This window comes from Bombus flavifrons, chromosome 4 (assembly GCF_040668555.2).
Source record: "Bombus flavifrons isolate JBK064 chromosome 4, iyBomFlav1_principal, whole genome shotgun sequence".
NCBI lineage: Eukaryota > Metazoa > Arthropoda > Insecta > Hymenoptera > Apidae > Bombus > Bombus flavifrons.
This window is the reverse complement of record NC_138445.1, coordinates 824,891-848,611: the sequence shown is the minus strand read 5'-3', so window position 1 is coordinate 848,611 and position 23,721 is coordinate 824,891. Positions and strand designations below refer to the sequence as shown.

Genomic DNA, 23,721 nt, shown 5'->3' with positions numbered 1-23,721 from the left:
TATGATTAACGATCTTACATATGTATCATTATATTGAGGAAGCAGAAGTAAATACTATTTTCGGGGCCAATTGGAGAATAAAAGTTTCAGTGCATCGTAACAGCACCGAAGAGAGTAAACACGTCTAGACGCATGCGGACAGTGTATTGATTACTAACCAAAGTAAGAGTACAAAAACCAAAAACGCTAGGAAACGATCAGCAGAAAACTGATGTAAACTGTGAAACTATGTAAAAATTCACATAATAATAATAATAATTTATTATGTACTTTAAGCTCGTAGCCTGTTACAGAGAGAGCTTGTTGGATTCTTATTTCTAATTTCTTACGCTATATTATATTCTTCTGACACGAAGATGGTACCCCGTTGGGGGTAGCCACCCACATGTTATATTATTACACTACTAAGATATAACATTTTACCAAATGTCCTACTGGACAAATTGTAAAATTTAAATAAATAAATAAAAAAAAAATATTATATTCTTACATTGATCTCTTATTTTCTGTATTTTATCGCTCTTTTATTGTATTACATTATACCGCTGGATTTTTCCTTGTAAAAATTCACACAGTTAATTTTCCAATCTATAACGGACAATGTTTCACACAAAGAAACTTTGGTGGCGTGTGAAAACACATAAAAGGTGGTACATAAATTGGGAACGTATGTTTCATTGAAATGTTATTTGTTTAAATGTTTTCTTCTGAGATTTTAAAAGGACTCGTAATGAATACAGCACCGACAACAAAGAAACACGCGAAATAAAATATTCGCAGCATATGCAATTCTATGAATCTACAGATTTATACAAATTCGTAGAAAAAGAGAAAGGATGGTAACAGAAATTGACGTATGAATAAATTTAATAAACCTGGGAAACACAATAACGAATACGATCTTTTATCTTTGATGAAAATTATTTTTCATTTTTAATGAAGATGATTTTTTATCTTTAATTAACGAATTCGATATTGCCTATATTGTCGCATGCAACGTGGTGTGAGCTTTTTGGATGAAACTTGAGTACACTGCATAAAGAGTGTGTAGCAAACGATGTGTAAAAATTACACAAAAATGTATAATAGAAATTTTAATTTCTAATGATTCTCAGTTTCAACTATTTGCGTTCATTATTCGTTGTTTGATTAATGCAGAACACATAGTCGAACAGGATGTAATACAAATTTCTTAGAATTTTTAAATATTCTTTCACCATAGTATTCTACGCTTATCGAGCTTTACACAATATGCAAAAGAAAATTTTGATTTTTAGAAGCCGCCGACACGGTCGCATACTCGCCTTTAATGCGAAAGTGGTGTAAGTCTTAAAAGTTGATCACTTACACTCTATCAAATACTTTATCAAAATGTAGAAAAAAGTCGTAAAGGTCGTAAAGGGTCGACTGAAGGATTCTACTTACTTGCTCTTATCTGCGAGAAACTAAGGAAAATGTAGTATATCCTTATTACTGTCCTTGCAAGATATAGTAACTACGAGACGTTGATAGCCAATTTACAAAAAGCTATTTTTCACCTGTTGTCCGAAAATTACGTGTAAAGTAATCGCTGTCAAGAGTCGATTGATAAGCGTTCAAAATTTATTTCCTATACATATCCACGAAGCGAGAGAAATTTCGCTCAAGTAGCAATTCTCACGCGATCTTTAACTCGTCTCTGAATTATTCACTCAGCTTTCTCGATGATTAAAACGATCCTAATGAACATGTAAATTACTCCGACGTTCTGATATTTAACGAAATCCGCGCCTCGAGCATCTATGTTTCGAAGGATATACAACAATACCATGTGCTAATCTCACAATTACACTGCATCTCTATGCGACTGTAGGAAATTTGAAAGTGCAATATTACACAGAATGCACATAATATGAAACGATATACAGGGTGGTTGGTAACTGGTGGTACAAGCGGAAAGGGGGTGATTCTACGCGAAAAAAGAAGTCGAAAATATAGAATAAACATTTTTCGTCTGAGGCTTTGTTTTCGAGAAAATCGACTTTGAATTTTCGCTCGGTACGCGTCCACTTTATCACGTCTCGTTATAACGGATCTCACTGTAGATCGTTGTCTCGATTGACGTTATTTTTTTAACTTTTAAAATTTCAAAATTTTTAAATTTCTATTCTATATTTTCGACTTCATTTTTCGCGTAGAATCACCTCCTTCCGCTTGTACCACCAGTTACCAACCACCCTGTATAATAAGATATTCACAGTATAGTGTTTTCTGTAATATTTGATAGATAAAGCAATTTTCTACTGAGCTTCCATTTTCCCAATTATATCTTCAAACACATAAATTTACATGGAAATACACACAGATTATTCGGTAATATATGGTTCGTCAATTATTAATTATTAATATTAGACGTGATCGGTTGGCAGCAAACTATCCAAATCACATTCGCTCTAACGTATTATCTGTATTTTTGTGCTTCGACCGCGATAATGATCAATTATTCAATCGCAGTGTCATAATCGTTTCATTCGGTCGTCTCTGCTTGCAAGAAAGACAACTGTTCGGAATTTGGAGTGGCCACCTGGTAATTACCGCGACGCTTTATGTGAACCAGATACGATCCTCGGTCAGGACGACCGTCAAGGGTCTACGCTACCCTAGTGCGGACCTATCATAAACAGTGGGCCTATTGTACAGTCAAGGTACTTTAGGATCCCACGGAAAAGACCCATAAGGCACGAAACTTCTTTATTTTATGGTACATCTCAGGAAGACCTGACACGTGAGTTTCCGCAAGTGTAGGGTCACCCGCACGCGAGCCTTCATGAAGGCAGCCAACCCATTCTCAAACATACGTCTTTACCCAATGATCAGTTAGAAACAGACTTGAGACACACCCACCACGAACCTTCCTCTACGACAGCAACATCACCAAGAGACACTCTTGCACCAGTATTCTAAGAGTCAGCATGTAACAGTATTCAGTCAGTGACCATTATATTTAACAGGATAGCCAGTGAACTAAAGACACAGTAGTCCTCACTTAGTTCGGTTAAGTGCTACAACTAGTACAAATAAAGTGCCGTCTGAATCTAACACTCGAGTTATTTCATCTTCTCCACCTTGAACGTTAAGTCATTTGAGGTACGCGATATCGACCGATCGGTTTGACCTGACCGGTTGCTCTTTAGTCGATAATACGCAACAACAACTAACCATTATATACAGGGTGGTTGGTAACTGGTGGTGCAAGCGGAAAGGGGTGATTCCACGCGAAAAAGAAGTCGAAAATATAGAATAAACATTTTTTTTTTTAATTTTTCCATCGAGACAACGATCTACAGTGAGATCCGTTATAACGAGACGTGATAAAGTGGACGCGTACCGAGCGAAAATTCAAAGTCGATTTTCTCGAAAACAAAGCCTCAAACGAAAAATTTTTATTCTATATTTTCGACTTCTTTTTTCGCGTAGAATCACCCCCTTTCCGCTTGCACCACCAGTTACCAACCACCCTGTATAGCGCAGATATTGCGATTGCTATATACGTAAACCGTAAGACGATATTATTAAATTGTACGAAGTTTCAGCACTTAAATAAAATTACTTAATTATCCTTTATTTGTTGTTGAATGAAAAATATCCTCAGGATAAAATTAAGTTCTTTCGAAAGATATACGTAACGATGGGAAGAATCTATTTTCTAGAATCTAATAAGGAATCTAATAAAAAATTATTTTTTCTTTAATCGGCACAGATGTTTAGATATTAAGCGTAAGTAGCATCACGAAAACAGAAATGTTTTTTATCGAATATTTCTATTACGAGAAATTTGACAATTTGATAGAGGAGAACGAGAGAGAAGAATGTTTTCGTGGATCGTTGTTATTTCTACGTGTACGAACAACGGCATTCCCGTGTCAGGCTGGAATGTGTCACTAGCACATTCATGGAATTATTGCGGAATTATTGCGGATGATTGTTCTCCGATCGAGCCAATCTCGATGACCCGTTGCTACGGACAAATCAACGACAGAAAAATGTGCACACACACGAAGACGTATTATGATAAGTCTATTGAAGTACTTCATATAATCTTGTTTCTCTCTTAAATCATTGTTCTTGAAAAATTCAATATTGTAACTTATTCCTTATCGAAATATTTGTGCGATGTTACGCTTTATTACAACAAATTACGTTCATCAGGCAAATGAAATATTTGTTTCTACTAATTAGAATAAATGTTGTAGTATGTTATTAAAAACCAATCGATTCAGTGACATTGTTATAAACAAAGAGTGTAGTAATATACTACACTTATAAATAGAGTGTAGTAATTTTTAGAATATCGCGATGAAGTATGTTAACCCTTTAACCTACGATTTACGTTCGAGAATGCCCGTAATATTTACGTTTGGCCCGATCATCGTACTACGGGCTACGCCCGTAGTTGTAGGTTAAAGGGTTAAGAAGTGTCACTGTAAGTAAATGCCCCGCTGGGGGTAGCCACCCACCTGATAAACAAACAGCCAAAAAATTCTACCAAATGTACAAATTGGACAAATTGTGAATGTAAACAACTAAATAAAAAAACTAAGTAAAAACAAAAAAATATAGCATTTTGAGGATTCTGATAGTGTATTGCTATGATTAGTCGAACATGAATACTTTCAATATAGGAAACTTTTAATCAGTTTGGTAAATAGAACTTAATATTTTGTTACATGATAAAAGGGGTGCTTTAATGCAAAGCTTCAAATCAATTAAAATTCTGAAACAGTAGGAATAAAGCTACAACTGTATTAAATTATACATACATGATTTTAAATAAGTACTCCTGTCCACGGATTTTTGGATTTCCTTAAAAAATTTTATTTCGCTTTGAGTCAAGTAATTCTTTGGATTAAAAAGAAAACTATCTTCTCTATGCTGTGCAAAATGTCTTTTGCTGTTTGATATTTTGCTAATAGAAAAAAGTACATACAAGGCACTTTACTCCACTTTTTGCAACAGAATGTTTATTAGTAAATATTGTACCGTACATAATATTTAATACATTAAACTTATATCGAATATATTATTAATTTGTAATTTGCTTTATTTTATGTCTTTCGGCCTCAAAATGGAGAGTCGCATTTGTTGTTGCTTGTGCAAATGGAATATATATCGCTAATATATTATACCCATCTTTCATATATATTTGTATATTGAACGTGCACGAACATCTACAGTTTATTTATAACCACATTCCAGCTTGGCCAATACACAAATTTAACATCGGCGCAGTTCATCGTGAATGCTCAAAGTCGATATGTTAAATTTAATAACACGTTACTCGTTATGCTAATTCGAAGGATATCGCATTTAGCTTGTCAACTTAATCAGTACCTGTAATCTTTCTAACTCCGATATTAAAAGTCTTCGAAGATAAGAAATAAATAATATTAACATAAATGCTGAAATACAAATACACAATGTCTATTTTCCTCATAAATCTACGAAGAGGAGTTTGATTGAATGCGGATTTGTTGGTTTCGTCTGCGCCAACGAACGTATTATTCCACTCGCATAATAGATACATGTTTGTTTCCGCAGCAAACTCGATAGTTGCACGATGCCATAAATTAACCTCCAAGGATTAGAAACGATTATCCCGCAAAATACGAACGCGTTATCGCATACGGCTTCAGATGGCCAACTATTTCTATTTAAGGCAATTCTATTAAATGACGTACGACACTGACGCGCATCTGTTAATTAAACATATTTTCCGTATAACTATCCCTATTTATGCCAATTATTCTCTTAAACGACATATGATATAGGGTTGTTCGGTAAATTCTAAACCTTGTCAGGCTCACGTTTTTGCTGATAATGAGAAACAACAGGAATTCCATCACGAATGGAATAATGGCACTATCTGAGGTGTAAGTTGTTGTCCTTGATGATTGTAGCTGCTGGCTGAAGATGTAGAGTCGCTATAAGCTACTGCTGCTTTCTTCTCATTTATATGCCATGGAAGAAAAATCGGACTACGAGCGCCGGGATTCGAACCCGGGTCCCGAATGTTCGTAACCTAAGGCGCTAACCACTGCTTTTTTTTTTATAATGTTTATTTAAACCAAGATACATACTAGTACATTTGGTTATTCACAATAAACTGTGAATTTCGGTAAAATGTGTTAGGCAAAAGTACCGATACGCGACGGTACGACGAAGCCATACTATGTTATGTGTCGGCGTGTTACTTTTTTTATGATGTAATCTGATCTTTGGAATTAAGCCGCTGGGGACCGGAGCTTTTATGTGATTTTGTTTTTGGTTGCTTTTTTCTGTCCTGAAAACTTGGTCGCAAAACAGGACGCTTCGGTAGTGTACTTTTTGGGTGCTGTATAACTTTGGGGAGGGGCGGGATTATAGGGAGGGGGAGGGGGATGTTAAATAGGTTATTTAAAAAAAATTTACAATATATACAATGTTTACACCTGTGTTATACGGGGGCAGAATTGAGTTCTGTCGGTTTAATGATTTTCTCTATTATTTTATTATGGATTCGGTATCCACCAATATTTCTTTGTGTTTTTTCTGTGTTTGTCTTTAGTGTCTTTCAGAGGGAGGGCCATGTTGTATCTCCACCTAGTGTCTGCGGTTTGTCCGTTTAAGTTTTCTTCGTAGAGAATAGTTTTGGTCCCTATTTTTCTTTTTATGTGATAAATTATTGGAATGTTATGTTGGTCTTGGAGGTAGTTTTTCTCGTCTAGGTATAGGAAAGCTTCTGGGGGGATGTAGCCTGTTGCCAGAGTGTTTTTGTAATATGCGTCATTTGGGAATAAGCAACTGAAGATTAAGCTGTTTTCTTTTATCTTTGCCGCTTGTGTGGTTTTTTAAGTGGTTTCTTATTAAGTTTAAGATGTGATAGTCTATGCGGTGAATGTTGGCTAGGTCGTAGATTATTTTGTTTTTAACATATTTTTGGAATCCGCTGTGTTCGGATCTGTCAAGCAAGCTCTGATGCATTTTCCTTCGAATATGCGAATTTTTTCAATTTGGGAGGCTGATATGTTGTACCAGATTGGGCAGCCGTAGGTTATGATCGGTCCGATTAGTGCTTGGTAGCACAGGACTTTTACTTGGTTGTTGAGATGTTTGGAGTAGAATAATCTTTTTGTTCTCCAGAATGTTTTGCTGGCTTTGGAGAGTTGGATTTCGATGTGCTGCTTATAGTTTAATTTTTCGTCTATGTTTATGCCTAGGTATTTTACACAGTTTTTGTGTGGTATGAGCTCCCCTTCGTTTGGTATGAGCTCCCCTTCGTTGCGCTAACCACTGCGCTACCTTCGTCCGGTAGAAGTTAGTGTCAAGTGGAGGTATTTGTTGTCGAGTGCCGCCACATATCCAATGGCAGAGAATTATTGTACAGGACGGTGTCTGTTCGCTAAAATTGTATTTTTGAAACGTGTTGGGATAAAGTTTGAGTCTTAAGACTTACCCGACAATCCCATACTTAACATGGGAGATAAAATGTTATTTAAACGACGACGCAGGAGTAAAGTCACCCTCGTATTCATGTTCCGTTCTCCAAAAGTTTGCCGTCAGTTGTTCCAGGGCTGCAGGTAATTCTTTCAAGCAGCCAAGTCTGGAACAACTTCCATTCTCAAGAAAATTGATAAAACGTCGTCGACGAGCGGCGTCGACGCAACAGTAAGGTCAGCCTCGTATTCGTGTAATTTGCAAATTTTTGTTCTGCATTGTTCTACGGATGTAAATACGTGTTTCGAAGAAGGAACCCTTTACCGTGTATTATCGTCGTCAAAATGGAGAAAAATGTCCATGGTTCTATGGCTACGGTTTCTTCAGATTATTTCCTAAATTGAATACGATAATATAATATAATATAATATAACATAATATTACATTTCGGAACAGTACTTTGGAACAACGTTTAGAGCAATCTAGAACGACTTTTATGCGTTTGATTCTAAAAAAAAAAAAATGGGGGTCTTGTGAAGAATTCCACTCTTTGGCAATGTTTCTGTAACCTTTCGAGATGATTCATTATTTCTTTGCAACGAGGTAGAACAAGCGTTGAACGATTTGGAACAAGACAAAGAGATACGAGATTTAAAGAACCAGCAGCTAATCTCATACAGGCTACTCATTTGTATACATTCATACTCATACTATACTCATGTATACTCATTTGTTCATGTTGAACTTGTGCATTAACTATTCTCTCATCGATTTCGATGATTTTTAAATATGTCGTAGAAATTGGCATTTTGAATAAATTTTTCCTCTGACGAAAACGTCGGATTCTCTTAATTTTCTGTTAATTAAGAACGTATCTTACGTTCAGTGTAAATAGTGTTAAATATCGACCGATGGAGCAGACCTGGACGAAATTTACATTTGAAATATTATTTTTTAAATAAGTACTTTAAATAATACCAATTGTCAACTTAATGATTATTATATTTTAATTAATATTCTTTTTTTTATTTGACCAAGCGAATGGATTTAAAGCTAAGCGAATATTTGTCAAAGTGATGCATTAGAATATTGTTCATTTTAGAAAATCGTGGGAATTTAATGAAATGTCTAAATAAGAACAAATTTCACATATAATATGAGTTGTTTGCAGCTTTGTTAAGAGATTACGACAAAAATACGAAATACCAGTTCCCGTGATTGATCGATGCATTTACTTAAAACCAAGAATAAACCTAACATAATTAACATATTTTGTTTATCAACATAATCACTGTTTTTTGCAATGGATACAACTACAAAAGATGGGAATATAAATCAAGAAAAATGTTTGAGAAAAAGTTTTAATGCCTGTTTCAAATTAAAATGTTTCATCTATAATGTTAGAATTAATCGTCGTTGTGACTAATTTTTAAAGTTCTTTTCTCTTGATATTTCAGTGGTTGGGTTTGGGTATCATGGCGGTAGGTGTATGGGCTTGGACCGAAAAGGACACATTCAACAATTTGTCCAGGCTCACAAATGTTGCGCTCGACCCAGCATTTATCCTCATTCTAGTCGGTAAGTAGCGATTTATATTAACTCTTTAGAACTCCATTTATTTGAATGAAAGTTAATCGCCGATTAAGTGAAATTTTGCCGGTTGAATTCACTTTTCTGAACATCAGCTCCTATCGTGTGAACGAAAAATAATAGGTACATAATGAGGGAAGTTGGTGAGCCCCCATTATTTTTTTTTTCATTTGGTAGATTATTTACAATCAATTCTCGTTGAGAATTCTAAGTAACTTCATTTGGTACAATAACTTGGTTTATAATAATTTATATTATGTTGATTCTAGTTGAATCTAATGCTTCAATCTAAAGGGTATCTTCTTCTTAGTCTGCGGATCTGGTCCGTCGTGTCAAGTAGTTGGGTGAATAATGGGTTGTGGTGATTGTTGACTCTCGTGTTATATCTGCTTCTGAACTTGTATATTTCTTCTTTTACTGTGGGTATCTTGAGGTCGTGGTGGATTGTTTCCTTGGTGACATACCAAGGTGCATCTATTAAGGATCCTAGTGTTCTTGATTGAAATCCTTGAAGGATTTCTATGTTGGAGTTACTCGCTGTTCCCCATAGTTGGATCCCATAGGTCCAGACAGGTTTTAGTATGGCTTTGTATAGCATTATTTTGCTCTGAGTGCTTAAAGTTGGAGCGACGGCCAATGAGCCAGTAAAACTTGTTAAGTTTAACCTTGACTTGCTTCGATTTGTCTATGATGCGTTGTTTCCATGTCAATCTCCTGTCCAGAGTATCTGACCAGATATCTGACTGAGAGCCCCTATTATACGAATTCCTATTATACAAATTATTTGTCCTCCAAATTCAGAGAAATGATTCCACTGTATTCGTTTCGGTCAATTCAACTTTGTCCAATCGTGTGAATAAAGACGTATCAATATTTTGAAGATTAGTTGTAACGAAGAGTAGTTTTTCAAGCTTTTCTGATAATGCAACAGGAAAATGTTTCAAACAAAAGTTGACCTACTTTGAAACAGCTAGAAATTGCAGTACTTAAAACCGCCAAGAAATGCTTCTTCCTGTAAAAAAGCATAGTCATCTTCACTTTTTTTTTCAATGGTACGATGTATTTTTGATTTCATGCATCAACATACATACATCAATTCAACAACTCTATACTATGATCTTCGAATGATCCTGACTTCAGAAATGAATTCCTTGATTTATAGAATTAATGAAATTTAGTTCAACACAGCGTTGGATCGGATGTTTGAAATGACGTTTATGTCGCGAACAAAATATTGCAATAGTAAAAATTACTGGCAGATTCTTTCGCCAGATTTATCCTCAATAGATTTTTTATGGCGGCAGATATTCAGTTGAAAGCACCAGCCCATCGCTAGGAAAGATCCCATCACTAGACATATCGGTTTTACTTGTAGTCTTAAATAAAAAATGTTGAAACTCGTGGATGGTCAAAAGGCGAACATTTGATACACGTAACTTGCCATTTCATTCCACATGATTATAAAGAGAAGAAACTATTTGCGCAGAAAAGTAACTTGCTAATTAAAGCTCTCGTTAAAAGAAGTGGAAAAATGAGTTTCAGCCCATCTCGTATTTAGCTTCAATGAACAATTGGCCAAAAGATGCGTACTAATTATTTTTTACCGGGCGAAGGTAATTTCAACGTGCTTTTAGGGTATCGCGGACAAGTTCCTTGCACTTCCAGTGCGTTTTTCCGTGCCTTTTCTCGAGAAGATGGGCTACACTTACACGGAACGCATCTTTTCGCGAGGATCTGGAATTTTTCTCGAGGTCAACCGTAATTAAGCAGTTCGTTACATACCATTCTTAATTAACCTTTTCAAGACGCTGAGTTTAAAAATCTTAACTAAAACGACTCAAAAGTAGCTCATTTTCTTTGAGAAAGTATCGTAAAGTTTCCAACGAAAGTCCTCATCTGTTGCGTTTTCCTGCGGTCGATAAAAAACTTTTAAAAAATGATCTTGTTGCAAAAAAAAAGAGGCATTGGTCAAATTGATAAATTTGTAAAATGTAAAGTGTAAAAACTGTTTTATATTGAAATAGTCTGGCGAAAATTATTTTATATTGTAACTGCATCTATCTGACTTGAACAAAAGCAAACGACTCATCGTAGAAGTTAAGTAGTTGATCGTGTACGTGTAAAAAGTTATATTTTACATTAGTCGAACAATACTGAGATAATTATAAGTTTATTTCGTTATTATTAGGCTACAGATTTCTACAAATAGGGAAACGGAATGGAAATAACAATTTCTTTCATCTATTAAATATTATAAGAAATATTTTTCTTTCAATATTTTATATATTTTCGTGTACTATATACATTGTGTGTAATTTTACATTTTCAAATTTTTCAAAAATACGTGAAAGTCCGGTTTAAGTTCAACTTTAATTATTATAGAAAAAATAACAACTTTTTCTGAAATACTCTGAATACATTCCATTATATCATACACCATAAACCGATTAAATCGTTTATTTGATATTTCGAAGTACATTATGCAACGTGAATTCTATGTTCGTCCTTTCGTGTACCATCTGGCGTTGTAGGAATTTTATTAGAAACAATAAAGTTCGTGAAATTTGCACCTCCAAATGCGAATTTTTATAAACAGTGCTCGTGCACATTTGTCCAACCAGAATTTTTGTTTGTCCAGCTCTAAAAAAAAAAGTTATCGTTAGACATTTCCATTTGGTGCTATCCTTTTTTTTTTGTAGTTTAGTCAATTGAAAATGTTGAGTGGACAAACATGAACAAATCGTGGACAATCATATCCTACTGGAAAATCAATGAAAAATTTCATGCAGCGCTGATGTCAAACTTTTTACGTTTTTATTTGGTGATAGCTTTTTTTTTGAAGAGTGGAAAATTTTAGTTGGACAAATGTAGACAACCAAATCGTGGACACATCTATACCATTCGCTTTTTCTTTTGCTTTTTTTTTTTTTGTAAAAATTCACGCTTGAGGTGCCAACTTCGTGGACTCGAAACAGTAAATTTCAAAGCTCGCCAAAAAGTAATCTAATGGCAATAAGTGAGGTCATGAAACTTGCATCACAGCTTATCCATCCGTCAGCAAACATATCATTTGATCTTACTACGATTGTCGAATTTTTATAGTATTTCAATTTGGCTCTTATTTTAGTAAACGAAACGCGTTTGTAATATTTCAAGAGAATATTCAATATGAAATTAAAAACGGAAATCATTCAAACCAATAACAATTTTTCCACATTTAGTACAAACTTGAGATATTTTTGTAACTTTAAAAAATTACAATCGGATCGGAAATAATGGAAAGAATGCAACAGATTTGTTGTGATTGTGAGATGGACAATCATCGTATCGATATTACATTGGTATTCGTTGTTGATATAGAACAATAATTCGTATAATTTTTAATTGGAAAAATTGTAAGTAATTCGCGCAATTCATAGTAATACACATTTAGCGCCGATTATCAAGAAATTTTCGGTCAAAAGATTATTTCACGAAAGCAACTCCGCAGTTCATTTCTGACAAACCTCACGTCGCCAGTTCAATAAACCTCATTTGTGTCGTCGATCTGAAACCATTGCACGTGCTGCATTACCATGCCTTCGTACCGCCGTTAGCACATAAAAGCTCATACACGCGTATGCGCGTACGTAAAGCCACAGATACTCGCATATACGAAAAAGGTAATAAATAATTTGGCAGATCAAAAAGATTTCCTGGGGTAGTGTACAAAAGTATTAATTAGTATTAATTAGCATAGCAGAACAAATTGAAGAACTTAGATGTAGAACCATAAGAACAAACATTTGCATATAGATCTAATGTCAATTTTAGGAGAAGATATGAAGATATCGTAGTAGACTACGGAAGCGTTCTGTTTTGCGACCAAGTTTTCAGGACAGAAAAAACAACCAAAAACAAAATCACATAAAAGCTCCGCTCCTCAGCGGCTTAAATCCAAAGAATAGATTAAAACACAAAAAATGTAAAACGCCGACACATAACATAGTATGGCTACGTCGTACCGTCGCGTATCGGTACTTTTGCCTAACACATCTTATCAAAATTCATAGTTTATTGTGAATACCCAAATGTATTAAAATGTATCTTGGTTTAAATAAACGTTATTTAAAAAAAAAAATATGAAGATATCGTGTTAAAAAAGGCGGATGAAGAAATTTAAATAAGTCATGATGTGTAGCATTAAGCATCAATTAATTAATCATAGACATATTTTAGTCAATTGTCAATTCAAAGAAACGTATCTCGACAAAAGGTGGTTTTGTGAAAAATGGCTTTTAGCATTTAGCAACCAAGCATCTACTTGCCTCCAATTTCTTATAGTATAAGCCTTTCGGACACTCGGTATAACTGTTAACTTATTATTTTATATTAATTATATTATTGCGTCGTTATAATTCTTGCGAATAATTTACTCTTCTTCCGAGTATTTTACATGAATAAATAATTTTAATTTTTTATTATTAGTCGTTCTTTTGGATAGTCTGGGCCAAGTGTCCTATTTTGTATGAAATTAGTAAATGGTTTATAACATATTATTCAGGGTGGTTGGTAACTGGTGGTGCAAGCGGAAAGGGGGTGATTCTACGCGAAAAAAGAAGTCGAAAATATAGAATAAACATTTTTCGTTTGAGGCTTTGTTTTCCAGAAAATCGACTTTGAATTTTCGCTCGGTACGCGTCCACTTTACCACGTCTCGTTATAACGGATCTTACTGTAGATCGTTGTCTCGATGGAAAAATTAAAAAAAAAAAGAAAAAAACATTGTTTTTAAATTTTTATTCTATATTTTCGACTTCTTTTTTCGCGTAGAATCACCCCCTTTCCGCTTGTACCACCAGTTACCAACCACCCTGTATAAGTATATGTCGGGTTTGTCGGGTCGGCGCTAGTTCTAGGGGCGCGTTGCGTATCTTCATTAGGACAAGCCATCGTAGTTGTTCAATGAGGTTTATATTTTCAATTATGTGTACAAATGTTGATTTAACAGGGTTTAACAATTTAACGTGATTGTTAGACACTCTTAACGTAAAGACAATGTTCTTAGTTCAAACGAATTCACGGTCAACGGGATAACTCTTTGTACGATTGAATATGTTTTGAAACTCAAAGTGACGTTAGCTGTGACGCACGGTATCTTTCTGACTGACAGACAAGACGTTGTGTGTAAACTCTCCAAGGTGATCACAAGAATAAAGAACTGACACGATCACATTTGTCAATTGCGTATTGACCGGGGTTATCAACAAAATTCCAGGCACCGTTACTAGGCAGACCCGCGTAGAGCCGTCACAGCTCCTGCCCCGGGGCTTGTTTGTTAATACAGCGTGTGTCCCTCGATATTGGTACTTCTACTGTTAAATAAAAACGTTCATCCCGTGACCGTGGCTACGTTCGGCGACCAGTTGTGTCACCTCGAGCCCAAGCCCACTGTCACAAACCTTGGGCAAACATAATCAGATCGTATCGCAACAACTACTTCTATGTTCAATTATTTAAGTACAGCTATAATGAATAGTTTAGACCAAAGTATTGGGATGTCCTCAAATTTCCAAAAGAAAGGCCCGATGTCCCTACATCTGCGACATATATAACATACTATAACATATTGTATCATAAAGGAAAGTTTGCAAAAGAAGCGTTACTGCAAAATGTCAGGAAATAAAAATATCAGATAATAAGTAAAGAAGAATCGCGTTAAAGAGAAGACTGAGAATTGTAGGTTGCAGGTATTCATCCACTCTGCGAACAGCGTGAGAGGCTGGCGTGGGTTGTTTTATGCGACATAATTGCAAATGTGTTAACAAGTGAATGGACGAACGTGATACGAAATTAGGGATTCGCTAGGATTATTGTTTCCAAGGACGAATCTGACGCGAAATCACGAAGGCTCTAGGACGAAGTCACGTGCGGACGAACCTGATACGAGGTCAAGGAGCCACAAGAGATTGAAGTTGAAGCTTCGTAAACGAACCAGCAGTCACTAGGATCGATAGCGTAGACGAACCTGATACGAAGTCCAGGATATTATCTTCCATTTTGTTCATTGACGAAGCAGTATTCACTGAAAGTGGAAAAATAAATTATACTAACGAACACGTTGGGTTAGAACATAATCTACACGCAAGTTTGCAGTCGAGGCATCAACGACAATTTTCTATTAACGTGTAAGATGGAATTATGCCACAGACAGTCTTGAATTATCTCTAACTTGAGAACTAGGGTCCATAGCATATACAGTAGAAATAAAAATAGACTAACATTTTTCTTGATACATCCTTAGAGACGTTCGACTATTCGTACCTGTTTATTATTCACGGACACTTGCTACAATAAATGTAGAAATAACAGTTAATTACATACATAAACAATACGTGGAACGATATTGAGGTATTTTTCTTATTGCTGCAGCATTTTTCCTACTATTGCAGCATGTTGGGTACACAGGATAAAATTGTAGACTAGCATCGTTGACAAGTTGATGTTCTGATATTCGAGAGACTCTGTGAAACACTCTAAATCGGATTACTAGAGATATACAGAGAGATTCCAACGAGTAGAAGGTAGAAGGTAGCGAGTCACTCTTGAGCGGTTAACCACGGTGTAGTTAAACGTAATGGCGAGAATCAGCGGATGTCCTACAAGCCAAACATCCCGACAGAGACGAACTACAGGTTCTTGAAATCGTGCAAGGCTAAATCTAATATGCACGTGATCTGGACCACTGCTTCTAAAGGAGCAAAAATCGAACGACGAGGATCACGGTGGATGTTGGAAAAGCAAGTACGATTTGCGGATAATCGTTTCTTTCAACCTCATTCCATTCCTCTTGCCGATGGTGAAAGCAACTCATCCAAGCAATTATGTCTGAGATATTTATCTTTGAAAAAGAGATGTATCTTGGCATCTTCCTTCATATTTAGAGGAATTTATTTCGTATTTCTTATTATCGCTTCCTCTGAACAGCTTTTGCTGCCAACGGAAACGATATTTTCCTTTCTTGATGTCTGAGAAGTAATTTTATTAGCTGCAGTTGTAGTCCTTTTTATCTTTTATCGATACAGTACGGGAATTACATACTTCTAATTTATAAAGTAGAAAATCCTTAAATAAGGAACAAGCGATATTTGATTCTGTGTTGTGAAAAAGGTAGTAATTGCAAAAGTTTCAGATGCTTAACATAATAAACAAAATATTTGTTAGTTTATATTATTTATACTTCGGCCGTTCTCACTCCCTTGAATTAAAATTGTGATAATACCTCCAATTGAAAATATTTATATATCGATCCGAAATGGCATTATTTTATACATATTTTATACAACGTAATCCGCATATACAGTCATCAATGAGGTTTGATCGCATATGTGTATGTATCACATATGTATAATGAAGTTTGAGTTTCCAGCACATTTGTGTACCTAAGTTTTATTTACTATTATTTTTATTATCCTTGTAATCCTTATATCCTTATGTATACATATAGCAATTAATGAATAATCGGAATTAGTACTTATATTTTTGTGTAAACAAGCCGCATCGAATAAAAACGTCGTACCTTTTACGACATACATTTTACTATTATTTATTATTATTATTATTGCTTAGTCCGTGCCTTTCGGTTTTGGACGAACTTTCGGTTTTACATCTCTTTTATCTATTTCGCTTCTTATATATCTACCTCCCCTCTTATCCGCTCTATTATATTACACTCCCTTAATTAATTTATCTCTAAAAACTAAAAACTAAAAACTATCGCAACTTTGGACTTTTGCCTCCTTGCTGTGCATCCTTCTTGTCGTTCCTCCCCGTCTTGTATTGCCCTTCTCTTCTCTATTATTGCTTTTAGTTCTGTTAGTCCTTCTCCAGTCTCATTTGGTGTTTTTTCTATGTCCTTTGGTCCTCCCGTTATTTCACATTCTTCTATTACATGTCTCAGGTCTTCTTCTTTCCTTTTACACAGTCTGCATCTTTTTTCTCCCTTTTCTTTCCAGTATTCCCTTGCTTTGGTCTCGTTTCCACATCTGAATCTTGCTAATATTCTTCTGTCCTTCCGCTTCATCCTCCCTTCTAAGTACTTTGGTAATTCTTCTTTGGCGATTTTTCTGTAATGTATCTTATATTTGCTTTCTTGCTCTCTTCTGCTTCTCTCTTTCTTCTTTCTTCTATAATTTGGTCTGCTGTCATCCTTTCTTGCTCTTCTCTTGCTTCTATCTGTGTCCCTCCATTTCTCACCTCTTCTAGTCCCTTCTTTCTCTTTCTTGCTCCTTTCCCTTCCTGGCCATTTCCTCAGTCTCTCTCTTATTCCTTTCTACACTCCTTTACTAGTTTCTTTCTTGATTCTAAGGCTTTCTCTTCGTACCTCGCTGCTCTTTTTAATGCTTTTTCTTTGATTTCTATTAGCCTGCATTCTTCTATCAATGTATAATTTGATGTTGTCATATCTAAACCCAAGATCCATTTCACATATCTTCTTTATATTCTATCCAGTCTTTCTTCCATGTTCCAGCCCCATGCCTCTGCTCCATATTTATTATTATTCTTTTTATCCTTGTAATCCTTATATCCTTATGTGTACATATAGCACTTAATGAATAATTGAAATTAATATTTATATTTTTGTGTAAACAAGCCGCATGGAACGAAAACGTCGTACCATTTACGACATACATTTTACTGCTTCACTTATTATACCTCTGTCCCCGATTGTATAAATTACACATACATATTTTATTATTTTATTTATTTATTCTTAGTCTGTGCCTTTCGGCTTTGGACGACTTTCGGTTTACATCTCTTATAATGCCCTTACATCTCATATATTTCTCTTACTCTAGCACTTCTAAATTACACATACGTATATCTCCATGAATGAAATAGCAGATCAGTAAGAATAGGTTTTATTTTATCACATTAAAGTTCAGTTGTAACAAAGCTTTTTTATGCAATGTCTTCAAAGGAGATTTAATATTGTACAAAAAAATGCCTGTCATTGTGGCTGTCAACCGCAGCCAACCGCAAATTTATAACGTTGAGGTGCATTTTTATGTGAAATAATGGAGCATTGTACATTGCACGACTATTAATATTCTTCATTGTGGAAAAGTCGGTATTTAAACCGCGCGATTGCTTCAAACTTATTACTTTAGTTTGCATTGTACGAGACTGTTGACTGCTATTGATTCTGATAGATGACTAACTTGCGTGGGTGGAGTCGATCGTTTACAAAAAATATTAAAGTTTGATAGAGTGTCGCACCCTTTTCGAGGCGTTGCTGCCTGTGATTTGCAAGGCTCTGAAGAAAGGAGGTAATTTGTTTCAGGCAAACTTTCTTCTTTACGTAGGAAGCTAAAGACACTTTTTACAGTCTGATTGAATCACGCTTCTCTATTGTCTCTCGTTCGGTCCACAGAATTATTTATAACACTTGGATTTATGTGGTTCCTCTCTAATCGCATTAGGTTATTGCATTTTTGAGATAAAACTAGAATGAATATCTTTTCACTATAGCGTCAAAGTTGTTTTGCAAACACAAGAGTAAACAGTTCCTCCAATGTGGTTCTTGCTTTGCCTTCGTAACTTGAAACACATTGAAAGGACAGGCTTAACAATAATTCACAATAAAACAGAAGGCAAAGATCTTTCTACGTCAAACGTGATGTTTTAGCTGTATATTGGATATGTATATTATACAAAATATATGTACAATATGCATATATTGTGCAATACTGTATAAAAGTGCTCGGTTGCATTTAAAGGCAACAAAGCTAAAATATAGCAAGTAATAATTTTAACTTTCAAATATCTTTGCGTCTATAAAATATCCTTCCATCGTTTTTTCTTATCGACGATTTTAGCAGATCGCTATTTGAGTTGTCTTCGTATTTATCCTTTACAAATCTAACTTAAGTTGCTAGAGAGAAATTTTCCTCCCTGATTTTTGAAAATAACTCATTGACTAATATAACAGTCCTTAATTCATATCTTGTTGTACTTTTTGATTATTTTTTAGGCATCACAGGATCGTGGATATTATATTTGTGTAATTTATTTCATTTGTTTTTCACAATAATGTGCTTGCATAAAATTTCCATCTGCTGTTTGTCCCAGCAAAAGAAACCAGGACAATTTAATTAAAGTTTTCACAAACTCATGTTTCCCATTTTCAAGAACACATGTTACAAAATTCGATTTGCTGGTCGAACAGTCAGACCTGAGGGAAATTTTGCAACGTTGCTATGTGTGCCCACCTCCTCTCCTCCTCCACCAGCGAAAGATGAACCTAGATTGAAATACTTACTAGCCACACTAGTAGAAATTTTTGGTAATTGGAATAGTATATGCTAGCAATTAGAATGTTTGGTAACAATTATTGAATAATTATTCGATAAATAGTCATATGGTGGCTCACGGAAGTCTCGAACTCTTCTACAAACTTTTCATGTGTTTATTATAAAAAACATTTTGATATTTCATTAGCACTGTAACGAGACATAGCTATCGTGACTGTATTAATAAAATTTGAAACGGATCTAAAAATGTACATAGAAGTTACAAGATATTTATTGGAAGCATACACTTTGCAAAAGTCACCAAAGTATATTTGAACATACAGTTGTTCATTTTGTACTAGCCACGATATTCAGTGAGACTATCTTTATGACTAGTCATTTTTCATGAATGCCTTGTAATTTCTATATACAGGGTGGTTGGTAACTGGTGGTACAAGCGGAAAGGGGGTGGATTCTACGCGAAAAAAGAAGTCGAAAATATAGAATAAATCTTTCTTTATTTTTTTTTAATTTTTTTAAAAATCTACAGTGAGATCCGTTATAACGAGACGCGATAAAGTGCACGCGTACCGAGCGAAAATTCAAAGTCGATTTTCTCGAAAACAAAGCCTCAAACGAAAAATTTTTATTCTATATTTTCGACTTCCTTTTTCGCGTAGAATCACCCCCTTTCCGCTTGTACCACCAGTTACCAACCACCCTGTATATCTCCATGAATGAAATAGCAAATCAGTAAGAATAGGTTTTATGTTATCACATTGAAATTTAATTGTAACAGATCTTTTTTTATGCAATGTCTTCAAAGAAGATTTAAGTCTTAAGTTAAGATTTGAGTCTTTCATGAACCACTGTATTTAACTTTGTCGTCGGAAAAACAAATACAAAAATAGTGCTTCACGTCTTCCTTTGTCTTTCATACGATAGGTTTTCAAAAGACAAGTTAAAATATTTAATCAATTAATGGGTTCTCGATTTAAATAGTTTATCAAGTTCCATAGAGAATGCCAATATGGATCAAGTAATATATCGTAAAATGTATTACAAGTTCTATTTAAAAAAAGGAGAAAATTGACCTTCTTATGTGCTCTACGTTTCTATTTTCTTTTTATCTTTCTATCTGTTTATTACTAAAGCTTATTGACATCCTAAAAGCTATTGACATCCTAAAAACTATTGACATCCTTAGCTAAAAGTTACCGACATCAAATTATGTCTTCTCCAAAGCCATTTAAGTTTCTTTCGAAATATTTTCTAGTATCATAAATAGTTTAAGAGATAGTGGCAGGATCGATTTAAACGCGACACTTTAAATATTTAAAAAATAACCAGGCAAGACATATTTTACAGTTTAACTACGAAATAGAAAATAAATCGATTACACGTGTAATAATTAAAGTTCCTATTTAATTTTACATTTTTAATTACAAATTTTATTTAGGTTTCCTAGTTACGTAGTATGACATATGAAGGATTCTCTCCAGGAACATGAATTTGTTGCATAATTCCACTTGGAGAGTGAAGCTGCTAGTCGAGAGACAGTTTACAATACGGAATTTCCAGCAATTAACGGTATCTCAACATCCACATCCGACGGTTGTGGCCCACGTACTTACCGAGCTCCTTGATACCACGAGTAAAGTTAGAACGTAGCAATTAGTATTACAGACCAGGAGCAGTTGATAATTATTGAATGGCTTGGTAAATTCGTAGCATTCCGGACAGTCAGTGAATTTCTAGCAAGTGAAGGAGTGCCAGCTTCGGTCATTGTCCCTGGTTAGACATTAAATGTAGCACAAGCAGTAAACAAAAATATCTAGGATTGATCAATGAACAAGACGTTTCTCGACGATAGACCTGTACGTCGATAAAGTGTAAAGAAGAAATTGACTTTAGACTGTTCGCTATTTTATATCTTTTATATCTTTATTTTCTACGATCGATAATAACACGTTATTTGCTTATGATTTAGTTTATGACTTACTATTCGCTAGGTTTCGCCCGCAAACTTCGTTCGCGTGGATTCTTAAATATAAGGAACAATCTTTAAGCGAATGAATTTTTATAAATGAAATACTCACATATTTTTTATATTAACAGTTAAATTATTCTTCGCAATAAAAAGTATTAAATCACAAAAAGATTTCAGAACAAGCACGGCGTTAACAATAACTATCGTTCCTCCTTCACCTCTACGAAACATGCGAGCGCATATAATTTAGATGCCAGGCTATTTCTCAGCTTCTAGAAAATGGATCAAAATGAAACGTATCCTATTTTCCTTCCCGGGTAGAGAAAACTCCATCAAAGTTCGTTCAGTAGTTTTTACGTGACGCGAGTACAGACAGACAAAAATTCCAATAATTAGTTTTTTGGCCTCCATAATTTATGAGTTGTCTCTGGATGATTGTTCTGTTTTTTCTTTTTTTTATTCGATGTACAAATACAACCCTTCTTTATTATATGCATAAATAGATGCATAGATTATTTATTATACACAGTCCTCGCCTATTGGCTTAGGACAGTCTTCTGGTTTTTACATCTTTCGCTTATATCCTACGCTTACTTGCCATACTCTCGCTCTCTCCGTTCATTCTTCTCCACCTACACTTTCATTCACACTCTGTACACTCTGCCTACACTCCAATCTAAGATTTCTACATTTATATATCACGTAGCACTGATAACACCTATCATTCTCCTTCATTCCTTCCTTTGCTCTCATTCTCTCTGTCTCTATCTCTCTCTTCGTCGTATTGTTCTTCCTTCTACTCGGTTCCTCTTCAATATTCAATGTTGCTTTCTGTCTCTCTTTAGTTTCTCTTTTTTACCATTGCCTTTAACTCTTCGTTGTCTTTCTCTCTCTCTCTCTCTCTCATTCTCTATACTCCACGGTATTTCTATTCCCTGTTCCATCGCATCTAATACCATTTTTATGTCCTTTTCCGGTTTTGTCTTCTCACGCTCTTCCAGCACGTACCTCATCGTCTCCTCTCGCTCCCCACAGATTCTGATTTAGTTTTGACTTTGTTGATGAAATAATGTGAACTATCTCCTAATATCACGTTTTTATAGCAAACTATCTGCTTAGTTGTTGTGCTACTATTTTCTTGGAACATTATTACAAAAGATATTTCTAGATCTTTAAATTGTTTATTGTTGTGACACTCTGCATATTTTCCACAGACAAGATTCACTATTCACTATTCATCGATTGTAGTTACGCGATTGCTGCTGCTAACTCGTGTCTAATCACATGACATCACAAGAGACGTAATAATTAAAAGGTGGCTTTATGAGCGTCACAGAAGTTTATTCACATGCAAAACAGTTCGTACTGGAGAATTATACTACGAAGACTAGTGACATGAAACGAATAATAGCAGATATGGATATTGTTATTATATCAAATTTAAAGATGATAGAAAAATTTGGAAAGTTACAAAAGACTATATCAAGCTTATTTATGTTTGTGGCTGATCTTGAGGAGGCCAGAACCGTTAACATGTGCCCTTTATTAACACTAGAATTACCGACCTTTAATTGTATCTAAATGTTCTCTATATAAATCAGTATAATTCAAATGATATTAATTAAAGTAAATAGATCTATATAATTATGTTTCAATGTATATTACAATGTATACAAACGTATGTATTAGATTGTCCGAGAAGTGTCTTTCTTTTACAGACCCGTCTTTTACAACGACGCATCTTTATACAAACATGAAACCTAATCTGTCGAACGTGATCTTTATTTTGATACAGCAAAATGGATCATACGTAATTCGACAAAATAATATAAAACTTGTGCATCTATTATTTTCTTATAAAACGAAAGGAATTTTTCGGACCACCTAATATACAGGGTGGTTGGTAACTGGTGGTACAAGCGGAAAGGGGGTGGATTCTACGCGAAAAAAGAAGTCGAAAATATAGAATAAAAATTTTTCGTTTGAGGCTTTGTTTTCGAGAAAATCGATTTTGAATTTTCGCTCGGTACGCGTGCACTTTATCGCGTCTCGTTATAACGGATCTCACTGTAGATCGTTGTCTCGATGGAAAAAATAAAAAAAAAAATTTGTATTCTATATTTTTGACTTCTTTTTTCGCGTAGAATCGCCCCCTTTCCGCTTGTACCACCAGTTACCAACCACCCTGTATATTTCATTAGTGGAAAGTTTTTCCTAAGAAAAATACTGGCATTTTGTGCTAAAAAAATCCGATTATCTTCCTTTATTATTTGTTGCAAGAAAGTAATTAAGTATTTTTATTGGATAGCAATTCAATAAATAGTCGGTTCATGAATCCTTAATTGATTTAAATCAAAAAATTCAAGAGGGGAGAGGTTTTAATCGTTTCTGTGTAAAATGTTCCATATTGGAAATTAA

General features: G+C 34.8%; 1 protein-coding gene across 11 annotated transcripts in view; it reads left to right on the top strand.

Moving 5' to 3' along the window:
- The window catches only part of Tsp26A (Tetraspanin 26A), a 130,532-nt gene that overhangs the window by 75,968 nt on the left and 30,843 nt on the right, over positions 1–23,721 (top strand). For all 11 annotated transcript variants that reach the window (XR_011172940.1, XR_011172942.1, XR_011172943.1 and 8 more), the window contains one exon: positions 8,910–9,030. Coding sequence is in view for 7 of the 11 variants with exons in the window: in XM_069111733.1 (XP_068967834.1) it covers positions 8,910–9,030 (121 nt within the window). In the remaining 4 variants the exon portion in view is untranslated. The remainder of the gene's footprint in view (positions 1–8,909; positions 9,031–23,721) is intronic.